Below are 14,530 nucleotides of genomic sequence, written 5' to 3' on the forward strand. Positions count from 1 at the left end.
GGCAACCAGGACGTCAGAGCCGGCAGCCAAACCCCGCGGCAGGCCGAGGGGCGGCACTGCCCCCCGGGGCTGCCCTCCCTCTCACCCCCCCGGGGGGCGGGATGGAGGTGGGGTGAGGGTTCACCCCTTCACGGGAGGGATATCGGGGGGGGAGGGAAATCCCGGTGCCCGCCCCCTCGGGGCTCCGGCGCTGCGGGGCGCGGGTGGGCTGTGGGCTGCTGTCCGTGGTGCTGATCGGCCCGAGGGAGCGGTACGGGCACCCCGCAGGGTCGGGGTTAGAGGGGGGGAAGAGGAGGAGGGAGAGAGGAGGGTCAGGGGCCATGGGGTCCTGGGGAGGGACAGCCACATGATCCGCATCCCACATGACACTGAAGGAAAGCGGTGGCAGCAGCCAGCCCCGCAAAACGTCATTTTTATCCTTTTTTTCCGCCGTCAAAGAAGAGGGGTAAAATACCCCAGCATCATCCCCTCCCCACCGCCGCAGCCGCCGCCACCGCGGTCAGGTTTACAAACATCCGAACAGAGGCAGCTCCAGGTGTCAATTTACTCCATGGTTTCCAGTATGATTGGCAGCTTCCCAGGGGTGCCTTCACCTGGGATTACAAACAGAGACAGAAGGAGATCGGCGCCGCTGGGATTATGCTTTGGAACAGGTATGTGGATGGATAGCTGTGCTGTGGGTTAAGGAGGTTGTTCTCATTGCAGAGACAAGCAGGAGCATCTTTTCCAGCAATTTATCTTCTGTGTATTTGTTTAAGTGCATTTAGGATCCTCGGGTTTTAGTAAAGAGGACTCATTCCTCAAGAGCCAATGCTCTGTGGGGCTTGAATTTTAGATTCTGCTGAAAGCAGAGGTGTGTAGAACTACTGCAGAAAAACTATCTGTATTTCCTGCACAAATCTACATTCTGTCAGTTTAAACTCATTATTTTTAAATTATGCCACCTATTTGTCTTAAAACAGTCCCTTGGCATGATGAGTTTCTTGAAAACAGAAAATTACTTTTACTGAAATGGAGCTAACAAATCTGACCATCAGGTTTTTTCTCCCCAGATACATTCAAACACCTTCTTCCTTCCTTTTGTTATTGCACTAAAACAGATGCTTTTGTATTTTTCTGTCATTTATTTGAAATCATCTTTTCTGAAAGAACTGTCTCCCTTTTTTTCTGCGTGGGTGTCTGGATGCAGCTACTTAGGGAAACACCACAGGCAAAGTAATCTTTGCTTGTCTGTAGCCAGCAGAGGAAAGAAGGCTATTCTGTTTTTGCTAATTCAGGCACATATTCTCTAAGAATGCACAGAAATATCTTTCTTTCATCCAGCTGGCTTCCAGCATGTCAAGCACCATGTTTGCTCCACAGAGTAATGGAGAAGTAAAACTGCCTTGTGCTCTCAAAAGGCCATTTCTGTGTTTGAGGTGGGATTCATAGTCAGTTCTTTCTGGCAAAGATTTCCCAATGTGGTTCTTGAAGATTTTTTGTTAAAGCCACTGTTAATCACTTAAACAAGTGGCTTGGTTTGCAGAAAAATTGGATGCCAACCCTGAGGCATCCTTAAAAGACATTTTTTATTTGAGTGTATAAATACGGATTTTTGGAAGCTTGATTTATGTTTTATTTTAAATAACCTGGTCTCAGATGAGACAGTAAGGGAAGGGATTTCGATACCTTAGACACATTTGGGAAACTCTGCTCCTTAGCTTAAAGTAGAGCTTGCAGACTTTTACTCCCCCGCAGTTCTGTGCAGCCTCTGTTTGCAAAGCTGTGCAGTGAAATTCCTCCATCTGGGTCACACCATAGATTCTCCATTTCATTTTCCTCTGCAGCCCCACCAGGCATCCTCCCTCAGGTGTTTAACAAGTTAGAGAGCAATTTCAATCAGACAATGCAGAATAATCCCTTAACATCCTCAAGTAGATTCTGCCAGCCCTCCACACCACAAACACAGTTTTATCAGCACCAAAACATGACGCAGAGCTTGTGGATTTGGGATTTCTCCATTCCCAGCAGCTTCCATCATTCCCTAGACTTGCCTTCTGGCAGAAAACCAATACAGTTCTCGCAGCTGGCACCCTGCCCAAGAAGACCTCACCAGTTCAGAGGTTATCAGCAAACCAGCATCTTGCCCCAGTGACTTCTCCTGGACTGCTTTTGTCATCCACGAACCCAGTTCAGCTGAGACATCCCTTCCAATACACATCTCTGCATTGGGCATTTCTAACCTATCTATGGGCTCTGCATGTCCTTCAGCCCTCCCAACTTCTCCAGCAAAATTAGTATCGGAACACTAGAAATGCCATGACTAATGGCCATACCCTCAGAGAGAGGCCTGTGGGAATATTGTCCTACTACTTATTCAGGTCTTCTCTTCTTATTCCTATCAGGTAAGTCCTTGTGGAGGTATCTTCCAGTCCCTGGTGACTCTGTGCCTGGTATAATTATTACCCATCAGTGCTACGCCACTCTGTCTCTGAGTCTGACACAGATGATCTCTTCAGGTCACTGATCCTAGGTCCACATCACTGAAAAGTGTCAAGAGCCATGCAACAGGCATGCTCATTTCCTAGCACAGAAATCCTGTTACCATATCATCTTCTTGGGCGCTGATAAAGCAGTTGTTACAAGATTTAGCATCAAAAATTAATTTCTATATGACCTCATGCAGAAGAAACAAAACAAAACAAAACTAAAATTCTCCTAGGAAGAGAACTTGTGCTCAGTGCTAGTAAGAGGGTGAGCTAAGCAACTGAGTCCTCACTGAAGCTACTGGCACATTTTCTATGCGGGGGAGAGGACACTAATCAGGGAGAAGGTGAGAATTTCTAAGAGATGGGCAGACAAGTCAGCCAAGCATGAGATTCACCACAGCTTATCTGTCAACACCCACCATAGCAAACCAGCCCTGGTAAGCACTGCATTCCTCACATCAAGAAGAGCATCTTGTGTTGTGGGCAGGGCCTGGTGTCACCAAAAATTAATGTAACTGTGTGGGAGAGAGCATCTATATTTTTTACTTCTGACTCAGTAAAGGGTCCAGCCTAGCCATGTCCAAGGACAGACAGACTCAGTCCCCACTAAGGAAGGCAAGCTGCCTAAAAAGCTATATTTTGAGCTTCTCCACACTCTTCTTGGTCAACTTCAGTAGGTGGAACCTATTTTGAATGCAGAGTTGGAAATTAGGTCAGCCTCTCATCTCCTTCCTCCCGGTTTTTCATGCCCCCACAGTCACACTGGGCACAGATCTGGGTTCTGCCATCATTTTTAGATCAGTGTTAATCTAGAGTTTTGCCTACTAGTCACAGCAGTAAGAGGATAGATGAAAGCTCTCAAACACTTAAAACTCTGTGGTTCTTTCCTTGGGGGAAGAAGAGTGACATCATAGCAGGAGACTCATAACCACTGTGTACCTGTTTGTAAGCGGTGTGCTGCACTCATTTTGCTCATGATGTAGTAGCCAGAGCACTGTGCCATGTGTGCTACCCAGGATTAGCCAGATCAGGTCATGGGCAAAAGCAAAGGGGAAAGATGGAAGAATCAGGCTGTCAAAGTCATGGCAAACCCAACAGTTTGTTGGGCACATCTCAGGTCTGTGTAAGGAAGGCTGTGTCCTCCCTTTGCCTTATGGATGACCCTGTCCCACAGCCACTGGAATGTTAATTTCATACTGTAGGTGACCCCTGCCCACCTCTTCAGAAAGGTCAACCTCTCTGCAGATCTGAGGGATAAAAAAACTCCGTGTTTGCCCCAGTTGAAGAGAGTTACACCTCTTCCCTCACTCAGCAGATGCTGATGAGGTGAGGGTGTCTGTCCAGGTAGTAGTGAGCATAAATACGGCTCAGATTTTACCACTCTGTCCTGGAACCAGAGCATGACAGTGGATTCTGCAGTTACTCCAAAGGCTTCTTCCCACTGCCAACAGAGAATAAACACACTCTTACAGCTCAGATGTGTGTGTAAACTACTGGGTCTCAGCAGGTCACTCCAGGTTAACAGACCTACAGTAGCTGCCAACAAGTCAGTTTTAACTCACAGTAAATATATGAGAAAAATTCATTGACTCCAGATGCAGGAAAAAGCCATTGATCTCAGAACCTCACCATAATTAACTTCAGGAGATGGTAGCACCTCTTAAGGACACTCAGCCTATATGCAGCAACTAGTGACTTACCTATGGTTTTGAAACCTGAATGCTGCCCAAAATCATGCCCCATGAATTTGCCCTGAACCAAGACCCCAGTGGTACAGGTCTGCAGTCAGAGTAGTTACTCCTGGTGTGAGATGATAGACCCAGAAGCAATAGGTGGGCACTGTTCTTGTCTAGTTAATTATTGCATGGCTAACAACTTAGTAAGCTCAGATAAAAGGATAAAGCTGAAAAAGGATTCTTCCTCAGGCAACCAGTTTAAGAAATAGAAATCAGCCCTTATCCCAGCAAGTGTTGCAGCATTACATCCTTGTGCTCAGCTTTCATACTTTGTTAAAATAGTCAGGAAAGAAGCAATGAAGGTTAATGGCAAAGAGGCTGTCTAGCTGCCCTTATTTTCCTCAAGCATACAGCAGAAAAATCTTGCTTAAATTCATGCTCATGCAGTAGTTGAGCATAACATATATTCTTTAGATGTGCTGAAAATTAAGGACATTTCCTTCCTGTATCTGATTCCATCCATATTTCCTGTTCTCATGACCTCACCCCACATTACAGGCTAGGCTCCCAGATGCTAATACAAGATGCAAGAAACTTCAATGACTTACAACATCAGTCCAGCTCAGAAGCTTTTACTGTACATTCAGCTGAGACCTCACCAGCACTGAAAACTTCAGACACAAACCAGCCTGGCCACACTTACAGTTATGTCATCTTTAGCTACCCAAGCTGAGAAACAGGAATCTCCATCAGCTGGGCACAGCCGGGAGGGGGGGGGAAGCAGCATATGAGATATGGGTATGGATCTCACCAGTTCTATTGCATTCAAAACATTTTCTTCTCCTGCTAAAAGAGGGGCAGATGTTTTCCATCCCCATGCACTAGAATGCAGAGAGTGAGGAAGAACACACTTCATCTCAAGTGACTTTCAAGCTTTGCTCAGAAGCGCTGCCTGGAGAATAGAAGAGCCTTCGAAAGAGGAGCGGGGCAGAGCTGAGCATTTTTATGAGCACTAGAACAGAGAAAAGAACTGGCAGCAAATCTGTGTGCTTACAAAAGCATGTGTATCTGCATTCCTCCACTGGAAGCAGAAACACTAAATGGCCTCAGTATGCACACAGTCATCTCTGCATAGCAAGAAACAGATAGAAGATAAAAGGCTCTGTGCTCTTCTATAAAAAGATTATTGCATTGAGGCAATGCACGCACAGGGCAGTTAATCTGAATGTAGGCAGGGATGAATGTCACCTTCTAGCATCTTACACCCAGACAAAAGCCTCCCCATTCTGATTCAATTTACTCCCACTTCTAACGTTGATCAGACTCTGTTGGATGAAATACTCCTCTTCCAGTCTGGCAGTTATTCCCAAAATATTCTTCAGGGAGATTCAGATAGTTTATGGAGTAAATGACCAGCTTAAAGCTTTAGAAGTAATTTGCTGAGCCAAATCTTTCCTGGTGTTTTGCAGCTATGATGCAGAGAGGTAAAATACGTTGAATAATAAAAAAAAAAAACCTGCTAGGGGTAAGTTAAGTAATGTACAATGATGTTTCTTTAGCTATCTTTTTAATCCTGGAAAACAGTGATTGGGAAATAAAATGTTTATACTTTTGATTAAACATTTAAAAAGCCTTTCATAGCATTCATTACGTTTTCCTCTTCTAAATTGCAATGGAGAGTACATTTCTAGACAGGACAGTAAACATGCAAATATGTAGTAAATGTGCTACATGGGCTTGATGAAACAGCAAAGTAGACGTGGCAGTGATTTTATGAAATTTTTGTGGTGCAAATACTTCTCCTCTAAGTGGCAGATGAGTCTGAGACAATTAGCAAGAATATGTTTCCTTTGCTACCAATCCAATGGGACAACCCTGAAACTGGAGTGTTTGGGCTTTCAAACTGCGAACTGAGGTCCACAAAACAGGAACTGTGGCATCAGAAAATCCCTCTTTGATTTTAACGAGTTGTATTTCACATCCTCCTCCTTTTTTTTTTTTTTCCCCCAAGAAAATGCACAAGATTTAGGGTCTTAAACAGAAATATAGGAAGTCCTTATACCAGTTTTAAAGGACTCCCACTCTAAAATGCTTGAAAGAAAAAGTTTTAGCACTGCTGCAGCCATTCAAACTCACACTTACTAGAAAGTATCCTTTTACTCAGCTCAGTGACATATAGGTTTAAATAAAAAAGCAAAGAAAAGCATTTTTTGTCAAATAAAAATGTAAAAAAGGCCTCACATACTGCATAGGTAATTTTTACTTTTGGGGTTTCTAATACCTGCTAATTGACCTGCAAGGCAGAAGGACACTAAAGAGCTCATCATTGCTTTCTTATGAATCTGCTCTTTGCAAGCTGAACAGTTCACTAATGCTTAAATCAGATTTCACTAAATGATGCAGCAAACAGGGAAATGGGAACTAGAGATACATAACGGAGCAAGATAAAGACTCTCTAATTATTTGCATCTCAGACCCACAGAGAGCAGTACATACACTGAGCTTTTCATGCTTATGTTGCCATTAGGAGAATAATTCACAATGCAGAAGTTTAAGTCTCCATTATTAAAAACAGACTCACCCACAGAAGAAAACAATATGCTGGGTTATAGACACTAAGGTTCTTTGTGCTAGATCAAGGTATGATTCTAATCTTAATGTCATCTAGGAAAAATAAGCTTTAATAAACACCCCTTAGTATAAATGATAGTCAGCATCTGGTCCATCAGAAGGAAAATTTATCTACGATTAGGAACACAGTAGTGTAGCGGGAGGAGCCATTCTTGCTCCTGAAGCTTGATGAGCTGCTGGTCTCTTCCAGGACTCCAGCCACCACACAGCGCTTCCAGGGTAGAAGTGTAGCGGGAAGAGCCTTTCTTGCTCCAGAGGCTCAGCGAGGTGCTGGCCTCTCCATGCCTCGCACCAGAGTGAACTGAGCTCTCCTCTGTAGGTGTGTGTCCCACCTTTATTGGCCCCCTGGTAATAGGGGGCCTGCCCTAACCAGGCACAGGTGGACTCACACCCACTCACTGGCAATTCGAGGCACCTGGTTTATCTTGTTTCTCTACACAGTAGTCTCAAAGCACATGGATTAATCAGCATTTACTTTAAAGTAAATAAATAAACAAACAAATAAATAAATAAACCAGCCCAAACCCATGCTAAGAGTAGTGAAAGTCCCTATTATTGCACTTATATTTTCACCTGAGCCTTGTGAGTAGTGTGATGAATGATTCTGAATCTTTCCAAGGAAGGAAGAATCACAAAATGCAGTATTATTTGCACCTCTGTTTGGTGCTGCTTCTCACAGTGAGGAAACCACCACCACCACTCCAGTCACCTAACCAAATGCCCCAGCTCTCCATGCCAGGACATGGTCTCTGGTGAAGAGAGGCACAGGGGAAGGCTTCTTCTGTTCAGGTGTTTCATGCTCTGTTAGCAAAACTCTAACACGAGGCTGCTGGATCCATCCCTTGCCATTCTCCTTCCCCTGTAGGCATCCACCAGTTAGCTCTCCATTTAAATGCCATTTAAGTGCCATTTAAATGCTACAGCCCTGGGACTCTCTCTGGGTTTACCCACCTGCATTTCTCATGTCTGAACAGACACAGGCAGCAGATTTGGCTCACCAGGAAAAATATCACAAGAACAGTATTAGCCATTCTAACAACTTATTACCTGACTTCCATTACTCCTCAATATTGGTCAAGAAATTTCACCTGGTTATTCTCCTATGAATCTTGATATGTTCAGCTGGCTAGTTTTAAAAGGTACATACTTCTGCATGGAAATAAAGGGAAATTAAGGGAGAAAATTAGTCCATAATGTTCTTTTCTATCTGGTTAATAGGCTCCAGAAGTATTATGTTATTACAGATAATTCTAACAGGTCATTTAGCAAGGTGTACTGTCAGTGTGTCCTGCCACTGTGCCAGAGACAGCAGCCCAAATACCCTGCAGACATCTGATGACAGCAGAGTATCTCCAGGGGAGCAGATCCACCAGATGGAGGGTGGGATGAGCAAGCAGGCTGCTTGATAAACCTGGAATTATCTGCCAGGCCAGGCTGCTGAGAAAATTATGAGGAAAGACAAGGATAAAGGGAAAGTAAAGTGCAGGCTGGAGGGCACCCATGGCCCTCCAGCAAAAGACAGGACAAGGGGCAGGGCATCACCCTGCAGAACCAAATACAGGCACTTGGAGGCAGCTGGCACTTTGGCCACCACAACACCTACTTCTAGGTCTCATACTGATGTCTCCAAGAGGGTGCCATGCAAAATTCCTTGTTTATCATGCCCCACAGAAAAAAGAAAAAAAAAAAACCCAAACCCAAAACCCAGCAGTTCCTAGTCTCAAACTGCTTCAGCCATGAGTCCAACTTCACCTGAGTTGTGTTTTCAGCTCCCAGACACTACCTGGAGGTGGAAGGTGCTGAATGAGGCCACCTGCTTTGAGAGCAGTGCTGGTGACTCAGGCACTGCCCCACTTTCTGATGGTGCAGAGTCAGCTGCTGGGCATGGTTCAAGGAGTGGAGCAGAGGCACAGCAAGGTCCTGTGATAGCCCAGCTGTGGCTACACAGGGTGGCTGTGTCTGAGGAGCTGTGCCATGATGGTCTTGGACACACTCTGCTTTTCCAAGTGTATTTCAAGTGAAATTTATGCCTGTGCTGTGCAGCTGAATGTGCACCAAGCCTGTTCATGAGAAACACACAATGTTATATTAAGCACAGCTAAAAATGAAGATGGGGTTTAGAAAGCTAAAAGGGGGGGAAAAATCCATAACAAGTAATTAATATATCTTAGCCTCTTGCACATCTGGCTAATTTTTTTTTGTGTGTGTGTGTTGTGAGGTGCAGAACAGAGCAAGGAGCAAGATCCCAAATTTATCCAGTGGCTTTGCACTTTCAGGCTCAACTCTGAGTAGGCAAACAAGGAGAAAAGTAATCAGTGGTAGAGGCAGAGCTACAGTAGGCAGGGCAAAAAAGCATTAGCAAAACACAGAAAAAAAAAAAAACCAACAACTCAGGAAGCACAGCTGGGAATTTGGATCACTTGGAAAGCTGAGGAGGATGGTGGTGGCTTTTTAAAATTTATCCATCTGGCTTCTGGGATGAATGTTTGATCTTCTGGTCATTAACTGAATCTTGATTTATCTCTCAAAGTGTCAACTCCGTGTCAACTCGAGTGCTCAGCTCTGGAGTTAAGCATTCACACAGCATATCTACAGAAAAAGACTTTCTATTTTCAATGAGTAAGGGACTTGGCATGTCAGTACCATGGCTGAAAGAACACCTTTTGGAGAATCAGCCTCCAGCAAGGGCATTTGTATATGCATAAACATAAATAATTAGTATTCTTCCATTATATCTCAGTGATAGGCTAGAACAGAACCAACCACCTCCCTAAAAACTCCTGAAACCAGGATGTTATAGCTATCATTCTCCTAATTGTAGCTAACACTCTCCAGGTCGACTAAAACCACTTCACACCCTCCAAAGGCAAGGAAAGTAGGAGAAATAAGTGACCCCATGGCTTAACTGCAAGCTTCTGGGTCTGCTCAGAACCAAAAGGGAAAAATATCACAGTTTGGAAAGTGGAACATTACCAGATGAAAATTACAAAGCCATTACCAGGGTCTGCAGAGAAGCAGTTAGGAAATCAAAAGTTCAGCTTTAAATATATTTGGCCAGAGACATAAAAAACTTCAAGAAAGGGGTCTTCAGCTAATTAACAGCAAGCAGAGACAGAGGAATAATATTGGCCCACTATTAAACAGGAAAGGTGAAATAGTCACCAACAATGCTGGAAAGGCAGAGGTATTCAACACCTTTTTCACATCTGTTTTTATCAGTGCTGTCAGGTCCCAGGACATGGGAACAAAAGTTCACTTCAAAGAAGACACCAATCTGCTGGCAATGAGGGAAGAGTTGGGGTATCAACAGGAGCCTGACCCCTACAAATCAATGGGTTCAGATGCCATCCCCCCCAGGGTGCTGAGAGACCTGGGTGATGTCCCTGTGAAGGTGCTCTCCATACTTTCTGAAAAGTTGTGGAGATCAGGAGATGTCCCTGAAGACTGGAGGAAAGCTGATGTCACCCCCACCTCTAAGAAGGGTTCCAAATCTACTACTTTAGAGTAGGAATAACTGTATTACTTCAAAATACATTTCAAGTTTATCTTTCATTGGTTCAGGTAGATTTTTTCACACCTACTTGCTAAAGGTAACCTTTTCTCTCCTCTCTTTACACAGCCTGAGCACAAGAGGTGGCTGTGTTTGCCCACAGCATGGATAACAGCAGCAGTCCTTTTCTTCCCCCTACCTTATTGATCCTGCTGCAGAACAAGAGCTACCCTGAAGCCTCCATCCCTCCTGCTGCCTACAAGATCACAGAGTCACCCACAGGACCCAGCTCGAGCAGGAACCAGACTGTCTTGCAGTATGAACTGAGGCCGCGGGAAATTGCAGCAGCCAGCATGGTCTTGGGAGTCTTGTGGCTGGTTTCTGTCTTTGGGAACTCCCTGGTCTGTTTAGTGATCCACAGGAGCAGGAGGACACAATCCACCACCAACTATTTTGTGGTCTCCATGGCTTGTGCAGACCTTCTCAGCAGTGTTGCAAGCATGCCCTTTGTGCTGCTCCAGTTCACCTGGGGCAGGTGGGTGCTGGGGAGTGGGGTGTGCAAGCTGGTAAGATACATCCAGTACCTCACCCCTGGAGTCCAGATATATGTGCTCCTCTCTATAAGCGTGGATCGATTCTACACTATCATCTACCCACTGAGTTTCAAAGTGTCCAGGGAGAAAGCCAAGAAAATGATTCTGGCCTCTTGGCTATTTGACGCTGTATTTGCATCACCAGTTTTCTTATTCTATGGCTCCAACACTGATGACCACTGCAACTTTTTTCTCCCCAGTTCTTGGGAAGGAGCTGCCTACGGTATCATCCAGCTCTTGGTGGTGTTTTTGATCCCATACATCCTCATCATCTTCTTCTACCAGAAGGTCATCAAGTACATTTGGAGAATAGGCGCTGATGGCAGGACTGTCAGGAGGACAATGAATACTGTCCCAAGAGCAAAGGTGAAAACCATCAAGATGTTCTTAATGTTAAACTCATTATTTCTCCTCTCCTGGCTCCCTTTCTACGTGGTACAGCTGTGGCACCCAGAGGAAACAGACTACAGAAAGAGTTCCTTGGTTTTCCTGGCCATCACCTGGCTCTCTTTCAGTTCTTCAGCCTCTAAGCCAACCCTCTACTCCTTGTATAATGCCAACTTCAGAAGAGGAATGAAAGAAACTTTTTGCATGTCTGCCATGAAATGCTACAGAAGCAATGCATACACTATTACCACCAGTTCCAGGATAGCAAAAAAAAATCATGTTGGTATTGCAGAAATCACAGCTCCAGCCAAAACTATCACCAAAGATTCCATCTACGATGCTTTTAACAGAGAAGCAAAGGAAAAAAAGCTTGCCTGGCCTATTCAGTCCAATCCCCCAAACACATTTGTCTAGTTGGCTACATTGCTTTGAAAACTTGTTACGAACCCCCAGAACCAGGAGTTTTCACTGCCTTTTGAACCAATGTATATTTAAATTTTTTTAACACAACTTTTAGGGAATTAAAAAAAAAATATTTTATCAAATGCATTGGTTTTGATGTGTCCAGTCTACTTCCTTTCAGCTGCATTCTGCTTTGTGGAACAAATACACATGGCAGTGAACATGGGCACCCACACACTGACCCTGACCTTCAGTTCTGCCAGCATGGGGTGTGAGGCTGTGGGGCAGGGGCAGATGGTGGGAGGGGTTGGGCTGATAGGGCAGCTGGGCCAGGCCTACAGCCCAGATGAACAAGGGGGAAAATATATGTACTTTTGGGGCATGTACATATTGACCCCACTAGTCTGAAGTATTTCTTCTGGAGGCAAATTGAACTCACTCCGCCAGAGATGTAGCTCTACTCCTAGCATGAGGATGATTTGGACCCTTCTAGGTCCCAGAAGCTCTATTGCTGTGCCAGCTCAGAAATTCAGAGGTCTATACTTCCTGAAACAGCCTTTTTTTTTTTTTTTTTTTCCATTTATCAACCACATTTCTAAGAACTGGACTGAGTCCGTGTGTGGAATATTGATTTTTTTCCCTTAATTCTCATAGTATTGGCCAGAAATACAGAAGCACGCCCTCAGAAAACACAGATAACTGTTTATCCACCAACTGAGGTCAGCACTAGAGTCCAGTTGGTGAATTCCCCTCACTCTTCTCCCATAAGCCATCGAATGTCCTGCCTAGTCTGCTGCACCCCTCACCAGGAAGTTCTCCATTTTTTTTCTTCTAATATTGACAAGAGAGTCCTGCAGGGTTCAGACCAGAGGTCCAATCATCCCAGTATCTTATTGTTGGCCATAGACACAAAGGAGAGTTGGAGGATACAGCACAGGAAGCAGGGAAGATGCAGAGAGGTCTCTTGACACGTCTTTCTACCCACCTGCAGTCACTTCACAGGGCAGTTGCCAAAAAATGGTGCCATTCAGTAAATCCAGAGCATGTCCAGAATGGGCTTAGGCACCAAGTCTCAAAGATGGGAGAAGGAGCCCCACCCTGCTTGCTCAGGCCCCATCTGAGCAGATTTCAGGAGAATTTTGCCTGAGAATCAAGTGTTTGAACTCTTTTCTGTTGTGAATCTCAAGTACTTTCTACTTATTCTCTATTTTCTTCTCAGCTAGCTCTGACAAAGTCAGTAAATGGTGAGTACTTGATCTCCACCCACTCTCTCTGTGCCAGTATTCAGTTTGTAAACCTCTATCATGTATTCTCTCAGTTACTTCTTTTCTGTACTGAAGAGTCTCATCCTACTCAGTCATTTTTTGCACAGAACCAGCTACAGACCAGGCTGTCCTTGGAGCACCTGAATTTAGCAGCCAGGGCCAAGCATCCTCAAGTCCAGACTAGTAGCAGTCGTTTCACACTCATGCCATCCTCAGAATGGTGTGGACATTTTCATCCCAGGCATTAAACCAGGCAGTAGAAGTCAGCTGTCCCTCCACATACCAGTATTTTGAAATCTCAAGCTCCCTACTCTATGTTTGAAAAAGAGAGAGACCCTACACCACAGCCTCCTCAGAGAAGGATTCTCTTTTCCCTCTGCTTTCAAAGCAGCTGTGGCACAGCTGGGCTCCTGTTTGTGCCTGAGGCCTGAAAGTGCTGCAGGAATGAAAGTTAATAGAAAAGAGCAGCAAGTAGCTCGGGGTGTATTAAACATGGTTGAGTGTCTCCCTTTCCTGTCAGCAGAGAGCAGAAGCACACATGGTGAAGGGAGCCCCAAGCTGACACCCTCAGCAGAGACTCTTATGCCAGCAATGTGGGTGGGGAAACTCCTTCGTTGAGAAATATTCCTGCATACATGGTAAAAAAACTTCCTTCCTCCTCTTCTACTACATGAAGCATAGTTGTGAGAACCCTTGCTGACTGCAAGAATACTTCCAGTCTGTGTTTCACAAATTCAGAAATCCCCGTTAAATCAGGATCCGATATTTCTCATTAAAGACATAAGCAAAAATTTCCATGAACTACGAGAGAGGACCTTGAAAACAAGAGAAGACCAGTATTTTGGTTGTTTTTCCCTGAAATATCATTATATACTTACTTTTTCTTTGTCACTTAATTACCTCAGATCTAGGGTAAGCAGATCAGGTCAACTTTATAACCTTATTTTTAACATTGGGTTGTGAGGCAGAATCCAAGCAGTTGCTCTTTTGGATTGTAGTTTTATTAAAGACATGGGAATGAACAGAATGAGCCCCAAGGTTGCAGAGGACCATAGGGTGATGGTCCCATGTCCTGCAAGGCCTGAATCCAGAAGGACCCAGAACACCTGTCCCTTAAAGTCTATCAGAAAAGAGCAAATCTCAGAGCACAAGGCAGCCTTGGTACCTGGGCATCAGGCCAGAAGAGTCACCGTCCTGTTTGGTGCTGTCACTGTAAGAAGAGCTGAAGACAAGACTGTGCTACAGCAGTACTGAAGATGGAAAATATTTGACAGCTTGACAGTGGAAATGGAAGCTTCTCCACATTTAGATTTGACTTCAGAAACCAGTAAGGAAGTGGATGAAGACTGACAAGGGCTGACAGACAGAGGAGAAATCTTTTCCACTCCTCGCATATTCTTAGGACAGGTGATGGATGGGTTTGATAGCACCAACCACCAGGTACCTCCTGACCTACGAAGGCCTCAGAGGTGCTAGAGACTCAGGAGGAAGATCCTGGGTTATCTAAGTAAGAAATGGAAAAAGCTGCAGGATTTGCCTGATCAATGTTAAGTAAACCTCTGTGCACGACCTCACAACTCCTCACTGCCAGCAGATTGTTTCAGTGATGGACCTAATG

The 14,530-nt window shown here is 44.7% G+C and overlaps 1 protein-coding gene across 1 annotated transcript; it reads left to right on the plus strand.

The window, feature by feature from the left end:
* Positions 1–227: 227 nt before the first annotated feature.
* Positions 228–11,791, plus strand: GPR19 (G protein-coupled receptor 19). The gene is made up of 2 exons (XM_030465299.1): positions 228–653; positions 10,395–11,791. Exon 2 carries the CDS (start codon positions 10,430–10,432, stop codon positions 11,657–11,659), a length of 1,230 nt encoding a protein of 409 aa, XP_030321159.1. The 5' UTR covers positions 228–653; positions 10,395–10,429; the 3' UTR covers positions 11,660–11,791.
* Positions 11,792–14,530: the final 2,739 nt, after the last annotated feature.

This window comes from Calypte anna, chromosome 1, assembly GCF_003957555.1.
Source record: "Calypte anna isolate BGI_N300 chromosome 1, bCalAnn1_v1.p, whole genome shotgun sequence".
Classification (NCBI taxonomy): domain Eukaryota; kingdom Metazoa; phylum Chordata; class Aves; order Apodiformes; family Trochilidae; genus Calypte; species Calypte anna.